Consider the following 24,558-nt stretch of genomic DNA (forward strand, 5'->3'; position numbering starts at 1 on the left):
GGATCTGAGGGGTTAACAGTGGGTGAATGGACCTGAAGGGGTTAACAGTTGACATTCTTTAGTTAGTCTCACATGTAGGTGTCACCCTATGATCTTCCTGGCACATTCTGGAGCCTGGAACTAACTAGTCCTGGCTATTACCGTAAAACATGGTATATAGGAGCACTGCAATTCCTAGTGCTGATAGTGTGACTCCATTTCAGTGAAGTGCTGATAGCGTGACTGCAGTCCCCCTCCCTGTGCTGCAGTACATAGCAGACCCCCCTCCCTGTGCTGCTGCAGTACATAGCAGACCCCCCTCCCTGTGCTGCTGCAGTACATAGCAGACCCCCTCCCTGTGCTGCCGCACTTGATCAGTACGTTCCGTGCAGACCGTGTTTCCAGGGGGACGGCTCAGAGTGACGGACCAGACATGGCGGCGCGCAGGGGATGATTGTGCCGCATGTAGACGCCGGTTCCTCCGCTCGCCGTGCCTCGTACTTATCGGTGTTCCAGGCTCCGTTGACGTCAGTCATGTTTGCCAAACCCTTCAAAGTGAGGTCTAACACGGCCATGAAAGGCTCGGACAGGTGATGGAGCTCCGCGCGGCTGGATATAGGCTGGGATCCCCGCTCACTTGGGGGGGATAGCTGCTGTGCCCCCCCAGTAGTGGCAGTCACGTGATGGCGCCCCCCCCCAGTAGTGGCAGTCACGTGATGGTGCCCCCCCCCCAGTAGTGGCAGTCACGTGATGGTGCCCCCCCCCCCAGTAGTGGCAGTCACGTGATGGTGCCCCCCCCCCAGTAGTGGCAGTCACGTGATGGTGCCCCCCCCCAGTAGTGGCAGTCACGTGATGGTGCCCCCCCCCCCCAGTAGTGGCAGTCACGTGATGGCGCCCCCCAGTAGTGTCAGTCACGTGATGGCGCCCCCCAGTAGTGTCAGTCACGTGATGGCGCCCCCCCCAGTAGTGGCAGTCACGTGATGGCGGCCCCCAGTAGTGTCAGTCACGTGATGGCGCCCCCCAGTAGTGTCAGTCACGTGATGGCGGCCCCCAGTAGTGTCAGTCACGTGATGGCACCCCCAGTAGTGTCAGTCACTTGATGGCGCCCCCCAGTAGTGTCAGTCACGTGATGGCGCCCCCCAGTAGTGTCAGTCACGTGATGGCGCCCCCCAGTAGTGTCAGTCACGTGATGGCGCCCCCCAGTAGTGTCAGTCACGTGATGGCGCCCCCCAGTAGTGGCAGTCACGTGATGGCGCCCCCTAGTAGTGGCAGTCACGTGATGGCGCCCCCCAGTAGTGGCAGTCACGTGATGGCGCCCCCCAGTAGTGGCAGTCACGTGATGGCGCCCCCCAGTAGTGGCAGTCACGTGATGGCGCCCCCCCCCCAGTGTTGGCAATCACGTGATGGCGCCCCCCCCAGTAGTGGCAGTCACGTGATGGCGCCCCCCAGTAGTGGCAGTCACGTGATGGCGCCCCCCCAGTAGTGGCAGTCACGTGATGGCGCCCCCCCAGTAGTGGCAGGCACGTGATGGCGCCCCCCCAGTAGTGGCAGTGATGTGATGGCGCCCCCCCCCCCAGTAGTGGCAGGCACGTGATGGCGCCCCCCCAGTAGTGGCAGTGATGTGATGGCGCCCCCCCCCCCCCGTAGTGGCAGTCACGTGATGGCGCCCCCCCCCCCCCAGTAGTGGCAGTCACGTGATGGCGCCCCCAGTAGTGGCACAGTACGGGGGGCCCAGGGCTATGGCTTGTGTATCTGCCAGCAGTGATGCAGTCCCCCACATTCTCTCCTCATCTCTGACTTGGTGAGAACCAGGAGGGAAGTGCTGGGACTGTGGGAATACAGGATATACAGGAGCCATAAAACCAGAAAGGAAACAGAATATTCCGGACCAATTTATTATTATTGGGGATGAATGTGACCGGCGGGATTACAAGCGCTGCCGCCCGCTGTTATTACTGGGATCCGCCGGTCAGACGACATGAAGATTCCCGCCGGCCGCTCCCGTCCCCCTGGCTCCTCCGCCATTACCGTATACTCTCCGTACCGATCTGCTCGCTGTAATCAATGGCGACCTTTAGGCCTTATTCACACGTTGCATGAATTTGTCCGTAATTACATATCCGCAGTTACGGACAAATTTCGGACCCTTTGATTTCTATTGGGCTATGTGCACTACCCGTAGTTTTATGGATCCGCAATCCGCGACGTGTCCTGGTACGGGCTGTAGTTGCAGAATAAACTAGCTGATAGGATTTTATGGGATCCGCATTTAAGGTATGGAATGTCCACAGTAAATGCGTATCACCTTAAAGGGGAAGTCCGACACCGGCTAAAAGAATTATTTTGGGGTAAGGGGAACATAAAAAGAAGTCATATAAATCAGTCCTGGTGCCCGCGCAGCGCCCGCTTCTGGACCCCACCAGCTACATCACACACCCGGCTGACAGATGCCGCACTGTCAGTGATGGGGACGGGACACTGCTGGTCACTGATTGGCTGAGCAGGCTAAATCCCACCCACTTGTGACATTATAGCTGGGTTGTAACATAACGGGAGAAGATGGCACCCGGCGGGGTATAGGGTATCACATGTCCTATTATTATGCAGTAATTGCGGAATAAAACGCACTGTGTGAACAGCCCAATAGAAATCAATAGGCGTTGAGCACGTGTTGTAGTGTGCACTGAGATTTGTGTCACGGATCGCTATCTCAGAGTAGTGCCAATGTAATGCGGATTTGTGGCACAGATCACTGTGCCAAGGTAGTATGTAGCTCTGTGGAGCATGGAGCTCTACCGATGCCCATCCATGCTGCGGCCTGCACTACTGATGCCCATCCATGCTGCGGCCTGCACTACTGATGCCCATCCGTGCTGCGGCCTGCACTACTGATGCCCATCCGTGCTGCGGCCTGCACTACTGATGCCCATCCGTGCTGCGGCCTGCACTACTGATGGCCATCTGTGCTGCGGCCTGCACTACTGATGCCCATCCTTGCTGCGGCCTGCACTACTGATGCCCATCCTTGCTGCGACCTGCACTGCTGATGCCAATCCGTGCTGCAGGCTGCACTACTGATGCCCATCCGTGCTGCGGGCTGCACTACTGATGCCCATCCGTGCTGCGGCCTGCACTACTGATGCCCATCCGTGCTGCGGCCTGCACTACTGATGCCCATCCGTGCTGCGGCCTGCACTACTGATGCCCATCCTTGCTGCGGCCTGCACTACTGATGCCCATCCTTGCTGCGACCTGCACTGCTGATGCCAATCCGTGCTGCAGGCTGCACAACTGATCCTCATCCATGCTGTGACCTGCACTACTGATGCCAATCCATGCTGCAGGCTGCACTACTGATGACCATCCATGCTTCGGGCTGCACAACTGATCCTCATCCATGCTGCGACCTGCACTACTGATGCCAATCCATGCTGCAGGCTGCACTACTGATGCTTATCCATGCTGCGGGCTGCACTACTGATGCCAATCCATGCTGCGGGCTGCACATCTGATGCCCTTCCATGCTGCGACCTGCACTACAGACATGTGAATGGGGCCTTATTGTTTCAGTCTGTAAGACAATGGACCCCATCAGCTGTTTGAGAGTCCTGTAAGCACCTTACAGACAGGAGTAGTCCGCATTGCTGAGTGCAGGGGACAGCTATATATTGGGTGCTAGTTTGGCCTTATATCTGCAGTCCTATGTAAAATCCCTTGTTTCATAACATAATAGCAAAAATCTAAATAATTGAAGTGTTTGGTCCATCATGTAAATCGTGTTCTGTATTGTCATACCATATAACAGGAGAAAGCTGCGAGCGGACGTGAGCGCCTCATTTCCTGCACTAAACCCAGAAAACTTATCCGAGCTGATGCCGCCCAAGGAAGAGCTGAGCACGGTGAAGGTGTACGCTCACAAAGGAGAGTCGCTGACCGTCTATGTCCACAACAGGAATCCCATCATCTTCGAACTGGAGAGAAATCTTTATCCAACAGGTAAGAAGGAGAAGTTCTTAGCAGATCTGTACGGATGAGTATTATAATACCTCTCCATATCGGATGCTTCACGGGGTCATAGAGGACAAGAGTCCTATAGACTCATCACCCCTGAGCTGTTTACATGGGTCAGATATCGGCCTGGGATGTTAGTAGACACGCTCCTGCGGCCAATAATCGGCCCGTGTAAAAGTGACATTGATCAGCTGAGGAGGTGTAAACCCCTGATCCTCAGCTGATCGTTCATTTAGAACACGTTTTAAAATTTCTCATTATCGTCCGTAAATCTTCCTGTATAAACAGGATAATGTGCGGATAGGATATACATATACCTCTGCTGTCAGTTTCCAGTTCACACAGCAGTACATACTTACCTAGTGTGCTGCTGCTGTGTGATCTGGCATTCTGTTCTCTGTCTCTCCTGTCCAGTTGCTGTCTTCAGGCCCCCCCTGACAGAATGATTGACAGCCAGAGAAGGCGGGGCCTGGAGACAGCAGCTAGGTGGGAGAGCCAGAAAAGAGGGTGCCAGATCACACAGCAGCAGTGCACTAGGTAAGTATGTACTGCTGTGTGTTTAGCAAACTGACACCACAGATATGTGTTTCAGTGGCTGCATGAATGATACATGGATCATTCATGCAGCCTGATCTCTCTTTCCATGTCAAAGCACTGCAAACAAGTACAGATCTCGCTGATCGGCAGCCTGTGGGCAAGAAATCCCCACATGTAAAAGGATCCTTATCCAAGGTGTCATGGCCTCACACTTCCTATAATCTTACCTATAAGGCCGATGTATGCCATAAATCCTTGTGACAAGTGTGCAGAGTGAACACAGCAGTGTGGTAAGATATCGCCTGGCCATGTGAGTGGGACGATAAGATTTCCTCTGGCCACTATACTATATCCAAGGGCAGAGAGGAGACCTGAGGGCTCCATGACGGATCATCTCTCTTCCCCTACACAGGAAATAGCAGCTGTATATTTATAGCTCTGCCATTCCCAGAAGAGGAGGCACCTGGTTTACATGCAGATGTTCATCATTAAGTGACCGTCCCAGTTACTGCCTGCCGCGTCCAAATCTAGGGAACGGCCGCACGGACTGCTAAACACATAGGCAAAACCTGAGTGTCTGGCAGCAAGAGAGACCATGCCCTCCAGGCAGTCAGATAGCAGCAAATCCTTTCCACCACAACCCATAGTCATATGCTGCTGAACATAAAATGAGTGGTGGTTGCTCTGTAGAACTACACTGATCCTTTACACACCATATTGTTGCTGCGACGAGAGAAGGTGAAATGCTTCTGGCTTTGGCTTCAAATCTTTGGCAGATAATCTGTCAGATTTCTGTGTTAATGGACCCTAAGGGCCTTTTTACACGGGGCGATTACCGGCAGAATCGGGCAGATATCGCACAGTGTAATAAAGACAACCATGAACGGAGGAGACGATCATCGGCTGATCGTTGTCTTTTAGTGAGTTTAAATATCATCAAACGCTGACTGTGCTTTGCTACATGTAATAGGAGGTGCGTAGCCGACGGTTGATGGAAGAGTATAGAAAATACTACTTAGTTATACTTACCATTCCAGGCTCTCCGCTGTCCTCCTGCTTGTTCTCTGCTCAGCCACGGCTGACACTTCCTAACTCGCTCAGCCAATCACAGGCCATGGCGCAATCCTATCACGGCCAGTGACTGGCTGAGCGGCCTGTCACTGCACAGATAGCTTTAAAAGTACCAGCAGCAGCTGCTGGGAGTAAGGAACAGGCACAAAGAGGAGGGTGGACAGATAAGTATATACTTAATAATTTTCTGTATACATAGGAGGGGTTCCTGGACATCGCTAATGAGAAAAATATATATATATATATATATATATATATATATATATATATATATATATATATATGTATATATAATATATTCAGCCATACCCGGTAAAGAGGAGTGTGGTGACAGCAATATACATGACCTACATCGCAGAGCTCCTGTTACTCAATGCCCACTGGCTTCCATATGCTAATACCCCGCTGTGTAATGCTTATGTGGCTGCTGGGGGCCAGATACGTAACTGGAAGCAACTCTCAGCACCTTGTATGTTGTGAAATCTATAGATGTCTATGACCAGATAGCGGTGATGTCATTGAAGTGCATGGGAAAGGGTTATTGGATGCATCATCCTTTATACATAAGCCAGTCCTGGGTGAGGATCTCGTGGTGTGTAGTCCTCTGGGAGGAACATTTCCCGATCAGACAGTCAGTGGTGATCCCTGATATACATGACAGATACAATGTCCCCTTTTGGAGGCATTGCTTTCTGTATATCTTGTTGTAGTAATTTGTGGCATGGCGGCGGTGAGCAGCAGCTGGGACTCTAATGGATTAAGAGTTGGGAAATAAAGGTGTGTGTGTGATTATTGTATACTATGTAATAGTGACAGAGCCCGACCACTCCCTTCCTGTCTGTATAATAGGGCTTCATCTTATACGTCAATTAGAGGGTTCTGTGTGGACACTGATGTCCTGGATATGGGACCTCTAGTTGATCAGCTGATCCTTGGGGTGTGTACACTGGTAAGTGATCAGGTACCAATGTTCATGGGAAACTTCCTCTGGGCAGTCATGTGCCAAACAGCCCTTAAAGGGGTATTCCACTTAAACATAACTTTTGATATGTTGCTGCCCATGGTGAGACTAACAATTCCTTCCATTCTTGTTATTATCTATTCAGTTTCCTTCCCCCAGTTCTGAGCTTCTGCTTTCTGTTGAAGACACAAAAATCTGTGTGAGCTTTTCTCTCTGTCTCCCCCCCCCCCTCTGAGACGGCTGATGTAAACAAGTCCCTGACTGGCTGTATCTGCAACATTGTAGCTTCGTTGTAATGCCGGGAAGGTTATTTACTGTGACTTGACAACTTGACCTCAGGTTAACCCTTCCAGCATTTCAAAGAAGCTACAAAGTTGCAGATAAAGTGAGCCGGTACAATGCATTCACTTTGTACTGAGGTTAATGATCACCAGGGTGGGTAGGGGGTTTGGGGGTGTTGCACTGAGGTGGATGAGTGCCGGCCCTTGAAAACCATTGCAATGTCTCATGTGGCCCCATAGGAAAATGAATTGTCCCCCTCCCCTGTTCTAGTGAACCAAGCGTGGTATGTTCAGTATTCCCTATGGACAAATCAGAATAAAAGCTTGTTTAGCTGGAGATCTAATAATAATACAGGATAGTCCCCATAGTATTGCTGGAATTACAGGCTAAATTGGTCCGGACACAGTGGATAGCTGCCATCTTATGTCTCCTGTCACCGCGCAGCCTTTGGCCTCATTCACACATCAGGATGTTTTTGTGGACTATATTTTGTTTCCGCACGTTGGCATCGGTAATCTGCTAATAACCTTCCGTAGTGCACATCCGCAGTGTCTGTGTTTTTGGCGGATACCCGGTTTGTGGAGGCTCTAATAGATTTCTATCGGGGAATTGTGCTGCAATTGCAATCCGCACGACAACCTGCCAAAACCTGCGGACGTGTGGTGTGAACGGCCCTAGTGAAAGCAATGGGGGAGATTTATCAACCATGGTGTAAAGTGAAACTGGCTCAGTTGCCCCTAGCAACCAATCAGATTCCACCTTTCATTCCTCACAGACTCTTTGGAAAATGAAAGGTGGAATCTGATTGGTTGCTAGGGGCGACTGAGCCAGTTTCACTTTACACCATGGTTGATAAATCTCCTACCATGTGTTTTAAATTTGGACACGTTGTTGTGTGATTGAGGCCTTATAGAAATTGAGGTTGTGTTAATATGTAAGGAGAGAAAGTATGGGGCCGTTGCCGGACACCACTGACAGCCGCTTATCTCTTGAAGTTCACATGGTCCAGTTGTCTTTACTTGCTTAGGTTACATAGCGCATGCAGCTGAATCCATGTTTCCGCGTAATATTACTGGGATGGTTCTGCTACTTGTAATTTTTCTGTTTAAACATGGCCACTTTCTTTCAGAGACAGCACCACTCTTGTCTCCAGTTTGGATGCAGGTTTGTAAGGGTGTGCGTTTACACAGACAGATGTATTTGACAGATCTTTGAAGCCAAAGCCAGGAAGACACTATAAACAGGGAACAGGTCATAAAGGAAAGACTGAGATTTCTCCTCTTCTCAAATCCATTCCTGGCTTTGGCTTCAAAAATCTGTCAGACAAATCTCTGTGTAAACGTACCATAACTCAGTTCCATTGAAGTGAATGCAGCTAATTGCAAACCGCACCTGACCTGAAGACAAGAGCGGGGCTGTCTCTGGAAGAAAGTGTTCTTGTTTACAAAGGGGAAAGCCTCTTTTTTGCCAGCTTAGAGGAATTTCTCTATAATAATTGATGGAAACATTCTATATGGTTTTTATTGATATTTTGGTCATACATTAACATTAAAAGGGGTACTCCAGTGGAAAAAAATGTTTTTAAATCCCTTGCTGGCAGAAAGTTATATAGATTTGTAATTTACCTATATTTAAAAATTTCCAGTCTTCCAGTACTTATCAGCTGCTGTAGGTCCTGCAGGAAGTGGTGTATTCTCTCCAGTCTGACACAGTGCTCTCTGCTGCCACCTCTGTCCATGTCAGGAACTGTCCAGAGCAACAGCAAATCCCCATAGAAAACTTCTCCTGCTCTGGACAGTTCCTGACATTGCTTGAAACTAATATAATATATATATATATATATATATATATATATATATATATTATATATGAGTATTAGCAACCACGCCAGCCTGGTCCCGAAAGGAACAAACACCTGACGGCTAAAACGTCACCCTATATGCTGAGGAACCTTTATCCTAACCCTGTAACCTAAAAACTCTGTATCCTATCCTACCCTATATCCACATAACCCTATGTCCTTACCCTATATCCTACCGTATATCCTCAGAACCCTATATCTTTATCCAATATCCTCACTCTAGTATCTGTTGTAAATATTCTCTCTTGTTTCCTTTTTAGTGTATACTCTTTGGAGTTTCCCGGACCTTCTTCCGACCTTTACCACTTGGCCGCCCGTTCTGGAGAAGCTGGCTAGCGGAGCAGGTGATGGATATGTCTTGTTTTATGACCCCAGACAATAATCTGGAATAATATGCAGGAGTCGTGTCATTAGGGACATATTACACAGTATTCCTTTCTACATACACCACACTGACCTGACCGTCATACACATACACCACACTGACCTGACCGTCGTACACATACACCACACTGGCCTGACCGTCGTACACATACACCACACTGACCTGACCGTCGTACACATACACCACACTGACCTGACCGTCGTACACATACACCACACTGACCTGACCGTCGTACACCTACACCACACTGACCTGACCGTCGTACACATACACCACACTGACCTGACCATCGTACACATACACCACACTGACCTGACCGTCGTACACATACACCACACTGACCTGACCGTCGTACACATACACCACACTGACCTGACCGTCGTACACATACACCACACTGACCTGACCGTCGTACACATACACCACACTGACCTGACCGGCTGTAACTCCCAACAGATATGTATACTGCCAGGGGCACCTGTTATATACTGTACATACACCACACTGACCTGACCGGCTATAACTCCCAGCAGATATGTATACTGCCAGGGGCACCTGTTATATACTGTACATACACCACACTGACCTGACCGGCTATAACTCCCAGCAGATATGTATACTGCCAGGGGCACCTGTTCTATACTGTACATACACCACACTGACCTGATCGGCTATAACTCTCAGCAGATATGTATACTGCCAGGGGCACCTGTTATATACTGTACATACCCATACACCACACTGACTGGCTATAACTCCCAGCAGATATGTATACTGCCAGGGGCACCTGTTATACTGTACATACACCACACTGACCTGACCGGCTATAACTCCCAGCAGATATGTATACTGCTAGGGGCACCTGTTATATAGTGTACATACCCATACACCACACTGACTGGCTATAACTCCCAGCAGATATGTATACTGCTAGGGGCACCTGTTATACTGTACATACACCACACTGACCTGACTGGCTATAACTCCCAGCAGATATGTATACTGCTAGGGGCACCTGTTATATAGTGTACATACCCATACACCACACTGACTGGCTATAACTCCCAGCAGATATATATACTGCCAGGGGCACCTGTTATATACTGTACGTACCCATACGTCACACTGACTGGCTATAACTCCCAGCAGATATGTATACTGCCAGGGGCACCTGTTATATACTGTACATACACCACACTGACCTGACCGGCTATAACTCCCAGCAGATATGTATACTGCTAGGGGCACCTGTTATATAGTGTACATACCCATACACCACACTGACTGGCTATAACTCCCAGCAGATATATATATACTGCCAGGGGCACCTGTTATATACTGTTCATACACATACACCACACTGACTGGCTATAACTCCCAGCAGATATGTATACTGCCAGGGGCACCTGTTATATACTGTACATACACCACACTGACCTGACCGGCTATAACTTCCAGCAGATATGTATACTGCCAGGGGCACCTGTTATATACTGTACATACACCACACTGACCTGACCGGCTATAACTCCCAGCAGATATGTTCACTGCCAGGGGCACCTGTTATATACTGTACATACCCATACACCACACTGACTGGCTATAACTCCCAGTTGATACGTACACTGCCAGGGGCACCTGTTATATACTGTACATAATACAGCATATAGAGTATACTGTAACTAAGGCGTCACCTGTGAGTCACTGAATGAGGGGTTTGTATTTAGTAGAACATTATTTGGTCGGGTGCCCGAGGTGGAAATGGTTGGAGAACGCTCCCGCCCCACTGCCGTCCCCACCAGAACTGAGTTCTGTATATTAGTCTGACCCTAATGGTCATGTGGCCCCATGGGAAAATGAAGGGAACCTGCCATCACCTTTATGCTGTGAGCACCAGGATTCATTGGCTTTGTCTTTGACATGGGATTATAGGTACTCAGCTTCATAAAACTTAGAACAGTGGCGGAGCGCCCCTATTGGCGGAGCCCACCCAGTGGCGGAGCGCCCCTATTGGCGGAGCCCACCCAGTGGCGGAGCCCCCCTATTGGCGGAGCCCACCCAGTGGCGGAGCCCCCCTATTGGCGGAGCCCACCCAGTGGCGGAGCCCCCCTATTGGCGGAGCCCACCCAGTGGCGGAGCCCCCCTATTGGCGGAGCCCACCCAGTGGCGGAGCCCCCCTATTGGCAGAACCCACCCAGTGGCGGAGCCCTCCTATTGGCAGAGCCCACCCAGTGGCGGAGCCCTCCTATTGGTGGAGCCCCCCTATTGGCAGAGCCCAACCAGTGGCGGAGCCCTCCTATTGGCAGAGCCAACCCAGTGGCGTAGCCCCCGTAATCGTTCAGCCTCTATGTATATGTTCCTATGTCTGTTCATTCAGAAAGGAAACCTGTTTATTGAGCACACGTGCCAGTGATGATGAGGATGACACATTCGGCTTATTGCTAGGCTTGGCAAGTGAAAATCATCTGTAATGAAGCAGCTAATAACCTGCGCCCCACCCGACACTCCACCATGGAGGTTATTTTACAGAGAAAGTTTCCTATCACAATGATTCATATGCTGATGCTTGTTGTTTCTTTCCCAGATCTGATGCTGCCCGGAGTAGTGCTGCCACCTACAGGCCTTCCTGAAGTACAGCAGGGTACACTATGTGCTGTCAATTTAGTGGGAAGCAGGTGTTGTATCTTCTGTATACTATATAGTAGACCTATCTAGTACTTACTGTACGCTTTGATAGTCGGCCACTGTGCAGAACCTTCTCTGTGCTAGATCTCCTGGAGATTTGTGGCCAGAAAGACGTCTGTGCTGCCGAGTTCCTATCGATAACCATGAGAGCAGGACAGCGAGGATTCTTTTTGGATGTGAGTGAGCAGGAGAGAGCGCACAGGGCTCCGTCTACTGCTGGAGCTTTACAGTCAGCTATCTGTGTGCTGTATTCTTTTAAAATCTTCCAGTACTTACCAGCTGCTGTGTGTCCTGCAGAAAGTAAGAGCAGCAGAGGTTTTCTATGGGGATTTGCTGCTGCTCTGGACAGTTCCTGACATGGACAGAGGTGGCAGCAGAGAGCACTGTGTCAGACTGCAGAGCGTACACCACTTCCTGCACAACATACAGCAGCTAAGTATCAAAAGACTTGAGCTCTTTAAATAGAAATAAAAGGAAAATATCTATATAACATCTGACATCACCTCGATTTGGAAAAAGAAAAACTATTTGGCCAGAGTGTCCCATTAGAAAATGCAGCCCATGTGCTGGCCATATCTCAGAGACTGACCGCACTGCTATAGATGGGACAAGCAGCATCTATATATATTAGATAGCAGAGAGCTCCTGACCCGGGAACCTTTATGTGCTGTCCGTGTGTCAGAGACTGACCTCGCTGCTATATACGGGACTGGCAGCATCTATATATATTAGATAGCAGAGAGCTCCTGACCCGGGGACCCTTTATGTGCTGTCCGTGTGTCAGAGACTGACCGCGCTGCTATAGACAGGACTGGCAGCATCTATATATATATATATTAGCAGAGAGCTCCTGACCTGGGAACCTTTATGTGCTGGCCGTATCTCAGAGACTGACCGCGCTGCTATCGATTGGACTGTCTGCATCTCTATACATTATATATCAGAGAGCTCCTGACCTGGGAACCTTTATGTGCTGGCCGTATCTCAGTGCTATATACGGGACTGGCAGCATCTATATATATTAGATAGCAGAGAGCTCCTGACCCGGGGACCCTTTATGTGCTGTCCGTGTGTCAGAGACTGACTGCGCTGCTATATACGGGACTGGCAGCATCTATATATATTATATATCAGAGAGCTCCTGACCCGGGAACCTTTATGTGCTGGCCGTATCTCAGTGCTATATACAGGACTGGCAGCATCTATATATATTATATATCAGAGAGCTCCTGACCCAGGAACCTTTATGTGCTGGCCGTATCTCAGTGCTATATACAGGACTGGCAGCATCTATATATATTATATATCAGAGAGCTCCTGACCCGGGAACCTTTATGTGCTGGCCGTATCTCAGAGACTGACCGCGCTGCTATAGATGGGACTGGCTGCATCTCTATACATTATATATCAGAGAGCTCCTGACCTGGGAACCTTTATGTACTGTACGTGTGTCAGAGACTGACCGCGCTGCTATAGAGGGGACTGGCTGCATCTCTATACATTATATATCAGAGAGCTCCTGACCTGGGAACCTTTATGTGCTGGCCGTATCTCAGAGACTGACCGCGCTGCTATAGACGGGACTGGCAGCATCTATATATATATTAGCAGAGAGCTCCTGACCTGGGAACCTTTATGTGCTGGCCGTATCTCAGAGACTGACCGCGCTGCTATAGATTGGACTGTCTGCATCTCTATACATTATATATCAGAGAGCTCCTGACCCAGGGACCCTTTATGTGCTGGGACGAACCTCATTGCTGTGTCCCTGCTATTATGCAAAGTGCTCCACCAAACCTTCTCTCTCCTTTTTTGCAGGGCTCCGGTAGCGATTGGAGTGGCCACTATGTCTACAAAAGAGATGCTGGCATCTGGAATGAAGGGCAAAGGTTTCAGCATTTTACACACGTACAAAGATCAGCTGTGGTAATGCAACCGACATGGCTAGTATATTGCTATATACAGTGTGTGTGTATGTATATGTGTGTGTGTGTATATATATATATATATATATATATATATATATATATATATATATATATATATATATATATATATATATATATATACTGCTGTATACACGTAATCAATACTTGTTATATTACACCGCAAACCTTGTATAGATCAGTAGTACACACTTGTAATATATCTTATTAGAGAAAAATGCCTCTTTATTTGTATCTGCCACTGATATTTGTTCTCAGATCACAGTAAAATCTGGTTTTAGAAATGAGGGTTATCAGCCCCTAGAGGTATTAGGGTACATGCCGCCCATCACATGTCCTTGTCTGTTTTTGCAGCCAGGAAACACTGGTGGGGAAGCCTGTCAGGAGGCTACAGGAAACCATCAGTCTTTTCTCACTCTACAAACGGAGGAGAGAACAAAAATACTCCTCCCCTGCTGCAGCTGTGCTACTCTCCGGCTTCTCCTTTGTTTTTCTGGCACTGCATGCGTACAAGTGGCATCACTGGTGCTGGGCTGGAGGTCGTGGTCTCTCATGGCTGCCGCTGACCACAAGAGTGACTGACAGGGTTGGAAGTCAATGGCTCCGGCCTTGTCAATCACATTGCTGCATTTATGTGTGTGCACTTGCCCAGCTGCTGGCGTTTGCTGCCATGCAATACATTCAGGGTTCCAGACAGACTCTCCATGTGCAGCTGGAGCTGTCCAAAATTCTGGCTGTCCACATGGGGTTCTATGGGGCCTCGGTGCTGGAATTACAGACAAATTCTGGAGCTGTGTTCCAGAACGGACACCCATCAGGAAAAATACTGAAGAGTTTCCGCGCCCCAAAGAACCCTGCGGGTCTGGAAATTTCCATGGACTACCTGATAAGAAACCGGACGTGTGAATGACCCCTTAGAGGGGGGTGAAATTAAAGTCTGTAGATGGGAAAACTGGTAAAAACGCGGCATAGAGTTTCTATAATGTCCAGATGTAGTGCCGCTTCTCCTGAACACGGTGTATCCTGATACATAACACAGATGCAGCAGTATGATTTCCATATATCCTATCACATATGTGTATGGATCAGAGTAGCTTAGATATAGAAGTATAGTACTCCATAGAATATAGGACGTTTTCTCCTCCTTTCTTCAGTGGGCTGCGGCCACCATGCCCCATGCTATCTATACAGCTACTTTAAGCAGGGTTTATGGTTTTGTTATGCAGGGTTTCTGGTGACAAGTCGGGCCCTCCAGTCATTGCTCCTATAGAGATGGAAGCTGCACCTGAAGAAGAGCAGAAGGAACAGTCCGTCTCCCACCACTCGGTCCCAGACACCCACTTACCTGAAACACAACTAGAAAGTTTATGCCTGAGTGACATAGCAGCCGAGACCCCTCAGGAAGGTGAAGATGTTGCAGGAGAGAAAGAGAGCGCAGATACACAGGACTCGGATATTTCCCCACAAGGTAACCATGCTCCCTTCTCCCTTGGTCATATTGAAGACATATGAATTGGGACTGTGCATTTCTTAGGCTGGGTTTACACAATGTTTTTTTTTCATCCCCTTTTTACAAAAAAAACTGATGGAAAAACAAAGGCATTTGTGTGCATCCGTTTTGATCCGTATTTCCATTGACTTCAATTAAAAAAAAAAAAAGGATCAAATTGCTTCTGTTGTTTTTGTAGTGTACACAAAAATGTAATCGACGTCATTGGTGTGAAATAAAAAATAAAAAAATTGGTGAACAGCCCCTTTAAACCTGGAAGCAGACAGATGAATGCCTCTCACTAGCCTTCTCCTTTATTGTCATATTATAGAAACTATGGACAACCTATTAAACCAGTGCTTCTTCCATGCTTTGCGGTACAAGGTGAAGAAGTCAGACCTTCCTCTGCTATCAAGCACCTTCCTGCGAAATTATCTTTTCTCCTGTTGGTGAGTAACTTTACTACTTTGTTTTTCTTTAGTTTTTAAAGCGACTCTGTACCCAAAATCTGACCCCCCCCCCCCTCAAACCCCTTGTACCTTCGGATAGCTGCTTTTAATCCAAGATCTGTCCTGGGGTCTGTTCGGCAGGTGATGCAGTTATTGTCCTTAAAAAACAACTTTTAAACTGGCAGCCCCGTGCCCAACGGCCGGGTCTTAGATTGTGTATGCATTAGGCTGGCACAACCTCTCTGTCCTTCCTCCCCGCCCTCCTCATCATTAGGAATGTTCTAGGCAGATTTTTTCCTATTCCTCAGCTGTGTGAGCATGGCACATGGGCTGGATTGTTAAGACACCTGTGCAATGTTCAGACAGGAGAAAATGTTCCAGTGGCATTCCTAATGAAGAAGAGGGTGGGGAGGAGGGACTGAGGGGTGGTGCAAAGTTAGGGCACAGATACTCCCGTTGGGCACCGGGCTGCAAGTTTAAAAGTTGATTTTTAGGACATTAACTACATCACCTGCTGAAGGGACCCAGGACAGATCTTGGAGTAAAAGCAGCTATCCAAAGGTACAAGTGGTTTCGGGGTTCAGATTGTGGGTACAGAGTCGCTTTAAGGGGTGTGTGGTCATCTGGCAACCCACCACCACCAATTACCTGTTTTACAGAGCTGCAGTGACTACATACATAGCAAATAGAGCCAGCAGCTCCATACATTATATAGTGGCTGTGCTGTGTTACTGCACCCTGGCTCTGGCAAACAGCTCATTGGCAGCCGGTAATGGGTGTCGGCATCCCAATAGTCTGATATTGATCACCTATCCTGAGGGTAAGCCGTCAGGGAAAACCCCATTTGTGTAAAACAAAGGGAAAGTGATGCTGTCTGAAAGGTTTCAACACATTCAGTACCAGACAGTCAAACATTGACAATAAAAGGAGAAAAAAAAACCCTTTAAAGGGTACCTATTGTTAATTAAAAAAAATCAGAAAGAAATTACTACAATTTATATGTAGAACGACTCTGTTTAATAGTTCTGCTTTTCCGGTTATGTGCTGTATACAGCTCCCATGTGCCGGCCTCGGCCTTCCTCAGATGCTCCCTATTAACCACAATAGGTGTCACAGCTGAGGGAAGGTCATTGCCAATTGAGTTTTATTTTATAAGTGAGTTTGTATATAAAGTCAACCTGTAAAAACAAACCCATGGCCAGATAGAATGTTGTGTCCTATCTCAGAGTAGCATAAGCTAGCGACAGAGAAGCTAAGCAAATGATGTATCACTTACATTGTTCTGGACAATAAGAAGTCCTCTCCGTTATGTGCATGAGCTCAGTAGTCCTGGATATTCATGTGAAGCAGATAACTTCACCCACCAGCTGCTGATTGGCAGTTATCTATTCATGCTATATATAGGCAGTCACCTGTCAATCAGCAGCTGGAGGGCAGGGGGAGGGGTGTGGCAAGAATCCTATTCTCCTGCATATTAGGAGAACGGCTGAACAGAATGATGTAAGTAATACACCCATCTGTTCAGCAGATAGCTTTACACGTACCGCATTGCAGCAGATTTTTTTGCTGTGGATCCGCAGCAGATTTGACTAAATGATTGAACACAGCATCAAATCTGCTGCAGATCCGCAGCAGATTTGACAGTGCGGATTTAATGCTGTATTCATTCATTTAGTCAAACCTGCGGCAAATGCGCTGCGATACGGTACGTGTGAAGCTACCCTAAATGTTGTTTTTCCAACTTCTACTTCAACATTAATTCCTAACATTAATTTCCCAAATAAATTTACCTAAATGACTGCTTACCCCAGAAAAACAGCTGTAAAGTCCTGGCCACTAGGTGTCTCCCTTTCCTGCAATCTCTTGTCCACTGGTTGTTGTAGCAAATCTGTCTCTGGTAACAGCCGTAGCAGTATGGGTTACAGGAAGTGGAGCTGAGGCTTAGCATGTGCTATGTGCAAGAAAGAGAGAACACCGTGACAAATATATAACAATATATCACGCTGACTGAAACCCACGTGATCTGTTTTTTCCCTCAGCAACCAGATACAGCTCAGGTTTTACCAAACCTTGTTAAGATAACAAAACATAAGAAAGCTGTAGTGCGTTGCTATGGGAAAAACAGACCCCGTGGGTTTCAGACAGCTTGATAAATCTGGGCCTATGTACCTGCATCTGTGAGTGTTCAGAGGACCTGCACTTTTCCTTGCAAGCTAGATCAAGCTGCCATCTCATCTCAGCAGCAGCAATTCAGTGCTTAGTGTAACCCTTTCCCTGCTGTGCTGCTAATTTCCTGTCTGCTTATAACACCTTGCAGCAGAACCAGTACATCAATAACTTATATTTCCTTCACATGCCATCTGTAGTGCACAGTGCTTGCCAGGTCCAGCGCTTAGACTAACCCTTTCCTTGCTGTTGTACTGTTTTTTTTTTTCCTTCTCACATAGCACCTTGCCAAAACCCTGTGCATCAGTAACCCTTTCACATCTACAGTAGTGTATTGTGTACATAATCAACCCGACACAGTTCACTTTCACCAGCACTATGTTGTGGCCAGATGTAGCAGCTGTTTATCCTACACTCTGGATCAATCCATTCTCGTGTACTGCATTACCTTTTATAAAACGCAGTGATTAGACATGAGCGAACCTCCACATGTGGCATTTGACTACCGATGGCTGAAGAAGTTGGATGCAGCCCTAGGATGTCCAGGCAGCCTCAGGGCTGTATCCAAGTCCTTCAGCCACCAGCAATGCTCAGGGTTTGCTTATCTCTAGTAGCGTTAAGAGTATGAAAATTGTTGAGCGTGGACTCCATTTAGAGGAAAAGCCAGAAAACATGATTCTACCTTTCTATCTTTTAGTCTTTTACGTTACCTTTATTAATTAATTTACTTTATAGCCCTGAAGGACAGCAAGTGGACATTAAGAAGTCCAGTTATAAAAAGGTATGGTAACCAGGTCACCCTCACAATGCATTGATATCAGTTTATCCAAAAGTTACACATCGCTATGGTTGTCGTCTTTTGTCGCCTGTTAGGACCCTATCACATGGGGCCAATATCTGCCCAATCAGGCCAATCGCCCTGTGTCTTTCAGAATGTTATAAAACCATCAGACGCTGACTGCTCATCGCTTAGTGTAATAGGAAGTGTGCGGTCTGCGGCTGATCAAAATATATAGAAAATGTCTTATACTTACCTCCAGGCCGGTGTCCTTTTAGCTTTTCCCCATTCACTGCAGCTGCTGTGAAACTTCTACATCCATCTGTGTAGTGACAGGCAGCTCAGCCAATCGCTGTCCATGGTGCTGTCCTGCCTCAGTCAGTGATTGGATGAGCCACCTGTCACTTCATAGACGGATGTAGAAGTTGCAGCAACGGCTGCAATGGATGGGGAAAAGCCAGAAGGACACCAGGAGCGTGGAGAGGTAAGTATAAAACGTTATTATTTTCTATATACAGCGGGGGCTGCATGGACATCACTAATGATATATATAATGATATATATATAGCTCTTGCTGCATGATTATCGAGCCGTGTAACAGGCTCTGTAAGCAAGCGCCAATCTAGCAGACTGACTCTTACTTACCCCGCGTATCTGGCCGTCTAGTATGGCCCTTAGTCTGGTTGGTGGACATATGGAAATATGCCACTAGTATTTCTCCCACAGCAGCTTGCAGCAGTCTCTTAGTCTATCTTATTACAGTCGTATCTGTTAGCTAGTATGTGGATTTCTTATGAAATAACAATTCTTGTGCCATTCAAGGAATGACTTACTACACAGTCCTAAGGAAAGATGCTCTAATAGGGTTATTTCATATAAAATAAAGAAAAAACACACCACGGGGAGAAGAGAAGTGTGAGAAGGTTAATAAAGTGCTCACCTCGGGCTTTATGCATATCACCCCTATACCATGGGGGTTCCACATGTCGGGGGTCAGGTCCCACCCAGTAGGGAACTGGATAAAACGGGTTGATAAACACACAAGATGGGCTGCCAAGCTGACTGTACCACTACAATGGGTGACTCACAATAGGGGCCCGGGCAAACAATAGAAAACAAGAAAACAAAAGAGAGGAATGTGGTACTCTAGGTCACAGTTATCCAAAAACATGTGCTCAAAATCATCCAAAATAATAGAAACATGGAAGGTTTATTGTATAAGAGAACTGTTCTGTATAGACCCCCGAAACGCGTCATATTTTTGTGCTTTTACAATAAACTTTTTTGTTTCTATTATTTTGGATGTTTTTGAGCACATCTTATTTAGGGTAACGCTGACCTAGAGTCCCACATTTCTTTAGCTCTTTGACCGTAAGATAAAGATTGAGGACAGGTGGTGATCTGATTTTAGGACAATGCTCTTTGAATTGGTTTCTTCACATACTCATTATATGAGCGATTCTTCCCCAATAAGCAGAAGTTATGATGTATTAATGTTTGGTCTCCTGACTTACTGATATGTACAATGTGCTTCTTCCAGCTCTCCAAATTTTTACAGGTTATGCAACAGCGTAATATACTGAAAGTAAAAGAGCTCAGTAAAGGAGTGGAGAGTATTGTGGAGGTGGACTGGAAGCATCCAGAGTAAGTAAGACTTAAGCGTATATGTTCAAAGGGGTTGCCTAGCCTCACGGAATTCTGGTATATTGGCTCAAGTTGGAATATCAATGAAAAAGAAGTTATACTCGCCTGCCTCGATCTCCCACCACGCCTGTCCTGGCATTGCTCAATCCTCTGAACTGCTTTCATCTGGACAATCAGGAAAAACTTACTTAGCCAATCAGTGACCAAGGCAGATGACTACTACAGCCAATGATTGGCTGAGAAAGCTCCTGCATGATGAAATCTAAGTAGGAAGAGCTGCTCATCTTGTAGAAAGCACCATGCACAGATGCAGCAGGGGAAACGGGGCAGGTGAGTATAACTTCTTTTTCAATTTTATGCCAGCTCGAACCTGGACACCAGGATTTTGGGGGCCAGAGAACCCCTTTAAGAGGATTCCCCATAACTATAACATTGATGACTTATTCTTTGGACAGGCTTTCAATGTTTGAACATTTGGGCTCTAACCCCCAAGGTCCTTGACAATGAAAGGGCTGCGGTTCACATGCAGGCACCATGCTTCCTTAGGCTCCATGTCTCATCCACATGACTGACCGTACCTGGTACTGTAGTTTGTCCTGTCCACTTGAATGTCAGTGCATCTGCCATTTTATTGTGCGGATCTTTAAGATATAGATCAGACACCCCCCCACAATCAATGTATTGGTTGTGCACCAATGTTATAGTGGCAAAGAGATGAGAAGAAGGTCGTTATAGTTTTATAATTCTAAAACTTCAACAGACGATTATACAAGATAGTTATCGTTTATCTTCCACTGTTGCACAGACTAGTCTTACACTAAGCATGGATTCACTGGCTTGATGTGTGACAGTGACAGTAAGTCCACCTTAAAGGAGAAGTCCGGTGAAATTTTTTATTAAAGTATTGTACTGCCCCCAAAAGTTATACAGATCACAAAGGGCTTTTTTTTCCCCTGCACTTACTTTTGCATCAAGGCTTCACTTCCTGGATAACATGGTGATGTCACTTCCTGGATAACATGGTGATGTCACGACCCGACTCCCAGAGCTGTGCAGGCTGTGGCTGCTGGAGAGGATGATGGCAGAGGGATGCTCAGTGTCCCTCCAGTGCCCTGTGTCCCTCAGTGTCCCCCTGCCATCATCCTCTCCAGCAGCCACAGCCCACACCGCTCTGGGAGTCGGGTCGTGACATCACCATGTTATCCAGGAAGTGACATCACCATGTTATCCAGGAAGTGAAGCCTTGATGCAGTATTAAGTGCAGGAAAAAAAGCACTTTATAAGCATTTCCCGTAATAAGTGTATATTGGTGATTTGTATAACTTTTGGGGGGGCAATACAATACTTAAATAAAATTTTTCACCGGACTTCTCCTTTAAGGAGAATTAAAATACAGGCAGGGAGTTGGGAACATCATAAAGCCAGCATACTTACCTATCCTCGTGCCCCCATATCACTGCCTGAACGATACCGGACAGCCGCCGTCATGTACCCGGCTGATAGATTGCCCTCTCAGATTGGTGGAGCAGAGCCTGTGCTGCTGAGAGCGTCTTTGTTGGAATTAGCAGTTCTGGAGATACAGGTGGAGAGTGGATGCCACTGTGCTCTCTCCCCTCCTACATCTTCTGATCACAGCGGGTCTCGGCAGTGAGGCTTTCAGTGAACAATAACTTATGACATGACAGATACACTTTAAAAGTACTCTAATCCGAATGTTTTTCCCTTTTTCTTGTCAGGATCAGATCTTTTGTTGCCCCAGTTTCCGAGCCATCTGCTTCATCCGAGGACGTGGCTGGTGGAGCGGAGCAGGTGTACCAGCCTCCTGACATCATCTCTCTCTATGGGATTTCTGCTAAGATGTTGCCATTGTTCCAGGAATCGGGTCACAGGTAAGGGACGGGATCGGTAACACGTCTTAGGTTCTTAGTTCTACCAGGTCTAAAAGTGCAGAGAAAACGTATATCCCAGCATTACTTTCCTTCATCTGGTTGGATTAAAGCAAGCATGTCCTCCTGCTTTTATTATCCATTTCTTTTTCCTTTTTTTTTTTTTAAGTCTCAATTTTATTAACATTTTTCAACTATAACAATAACAAATGGCAGATAAGACGCAGGCAAAGAAACAATTGTCAGGGTAAGGTGTGGTAGACGTAACTACAGAACGAATGAAATAGTTACAGCAAGTGATATCATAAAATGCAGATACGGAACAGATCCAAAAAGGCCGAAACCCGAGCAGAAGGGAAAAAGGAAGAGAGGGGGTAGGGGAGGAGTGGTAGAGGAAGGAAGGTGCCGCTACTGAGCTAACAGAGCTTTAAACTCCAAGGTCATAAAGCTGTGTCGGGACGCTTAGAGGGGCACTCCAGATAGAGGTTAAAAATTTTGCAACTTCTGCAGAAGCATAACGCATTACTTGTCTATCCCAGTTTTTAAAACTACCAAAAATCTATTTATTTGGGTTTTTTTTTGTTCTGTATTGTGTTTCTGTTCTTCCTGGTTGAGCAGTTCCCAGAATGCAATGCTTTCCCTCAGCTGATCATCACAGTCCCCCACTTATCACAAGCGGTAAAATTAGTGCTGCACCGGTCAGAGATGGTGGATCACTCAGGGGATTGGGGGATCCAGCCAAGCCTCCTGTGACATCACACCCTGCCCCCTCATCAGCCTGTGCTCAGCAAACACACAATGTGAGACAGAGGCATGGAAGATTTGTCTCCTAAGGGGGGAGAGCAGGGGGGGGTTCTATCCGGGGGGTCAGCCCACTGTCCCAGGGTGACACGTTCCCTGTATCCGAGCTCCCAGCGTTATAATGTATGATGATGGCGGGAGTTCTGAGGTCCGGTGCACGGACCATATATTTGACGTGTGAACGTCCCCTTGGTGTATACCCCATGCTGTAATCATACAGGTGGTGTAAGAGGGCGGCCAGCCCCACTAATATCTGGAAGCGCTGCCTTGTCCCTGTTATTGCAGTATGTCACTCTCTTTCTTTCTGTCTTTGCTGTTTTGCAGGAAAGGTGACCTCCTAACTCAGAGCGACGTCAGAAGTGTCATCATCGCTTACGTTAAGACAAATGAACTCGTCCACCCCGACAACAAAAAGTGAGCGTCTGTTACCTGCTGGTTCCCAGTACAGAGCCTGAGGGTTGTGTAAGAGGTCACACGTCTGGTTTATGGCCATTTGTCAGCCAGCTTCACACTGGGAAGCTTTCTGACCTTTTGATCACTTGATCACCTTTGTGATCATAATAATTGTAGTGATAATCGAGGGAATACCAAAATAAACTTTTTGTTGATCCACATTGTGCAAACGTAAAAAATCATTACTGTTATTGGTGGGAAAATGTCACTTATAGGGTTATTTTTTTCAAATCAACTGGTATCAAAGTTATATTGATATGTAAATTACTTCTATTTAAAAATCTCTAGTCTTGCAGTTCTTATCAGCTGCTGCATGCCCTGCAGAAAGTGGTGTATTTTCTCCTGTCTGACACAGGTGGCCTCTTTCCATGTCAGGAACTGTCCAGAGCAGGAGAGGTTTTCTATGGGGATTTGCTGCTGCTCTGGACAGTTCCTGACATGGACAGAGGTGGCAGCAGAGAGCACTGTGTCAGACTGAAAAGAATACACCACTTTCTGCAGGATATACAGAAGCTGATATGTACTGGAAGACTGGAGATTTTTAAATTGATGTAATTTGCAAATCTATATAATTTTCTGGTAGCAGTTGATTTGAAAAAATAATACATTTCACCGGAGTTCCCCTTTAAGGCCTCCCACTTTTACATGGGCAGGAATGTTGCTAGAAATGCTTGTTTGGCCGATAATCAGCCCATGTTATAGCGATCAGCTCAGGACAGGGAAACCGCCAGATCCTCGGCTGATAGCAACTTTTGTGCAGGTGTTAAAATATATATCTCTAGGGGGCGCACATCTTCCTGTGTAAACATGGGATGTGCGGCCAATAACAATTGAAATGAATGGCTGTACGAGCAATACAGCGATCGTTTGTGTGTCCTGGCCGATCAATTGTCATGGCTTCTAAAGGCACTGCAAAGGTCTTGCTGATCCGCACTTGTTTGCGGTTATGGACGGCCAAAGATTGCATTGTAAGTAAGGGCCCTATTACATTAGTCATATGTCTGCCTGGACTTGCAGGAGTAACACTGCCGGCCATTCTAATGACTGTCCTGATGCTCCTGCCGGCCATTCTAATGACTGTCCTGATGGAACAGTCCATGGGGCACTTGGAGAATGAGGACTCACAGGGGCTGAACTGTGGCCCCTATGTGATGGATGTGTGATTGCAGGGGGT

General features: G+C 47.2%; 1 protein-coding gene across 1 annotated transcript in view; it reads left to right on the forward strand.

Moving 5' to 3' along the window:
• The first annotated feature begins 397 nt into the window (after window positions 1-397).
• Window positions 398-24,558, forward strand: part of EIF2D (eukaryotic translation initiation factor 2D) — a 32,618-nt gene continuing 8,457 nt past the window's right edge. The window contains exons 1-11 of the mRNA XM_069944591.1: window positions 398-569; window positions 3,785-3,975; window positions 8,963-9,046; window positions 11,672-11,762; window positions 13,591-13,698; window positions 14,945-15,186; window positions 15,539-15,656; window positions 18,558-18,603; window positions 20,141-20,244; window positions 21,981-22,133; window positions 23,256-23,345. Of these exons, the coding sequence (XP_069800692.1) occupies window positions 430-569; window positions 3,785-3,975; window positions 8,963-9,046; window positions 11,672-11,762; window positions 13,591-13,698; window positions 14,945-15,186; window positions 15,539-15,656; window positions 18,558-18,603; window positions 20,141-20,244; window positions 21,981-22,133; window positions 23,256-23,345 (1,367 nt within the window). The 5' untranslated portion in view covers window positions 398-429. The remainder of the gene's footprint in view (window positions 570-3,784; window positions 3,976-8,962; window positions 9,047-11,671; window positions 11,763-13,590; window positions 13,699-14,944; window positions 15,187-15,538; window positions 15,657-18,557; window positions 18,604-20,140; window positions 20,245-21,980; window positions 22,134-23,255; window positions 23,346-24,558) is intronic.

This window comes from Dendropsophus ebraccatus, chromosome 11, assembly GCF_027789765.1.
Source record: "Dendropsophus ebraccatus isolate aDenEbr1 chromosome 11, aDenEbr1.pat, whole genome shotgun sequence".
In the NCBI taxonomy this organism is placed as follows: domain Eukaryota; kingdom Metazoa; phylum Chordata; class Amphibia; order Anura; family Hylidae; genus Dendropsophus; species Dendropsophus ebraccatus.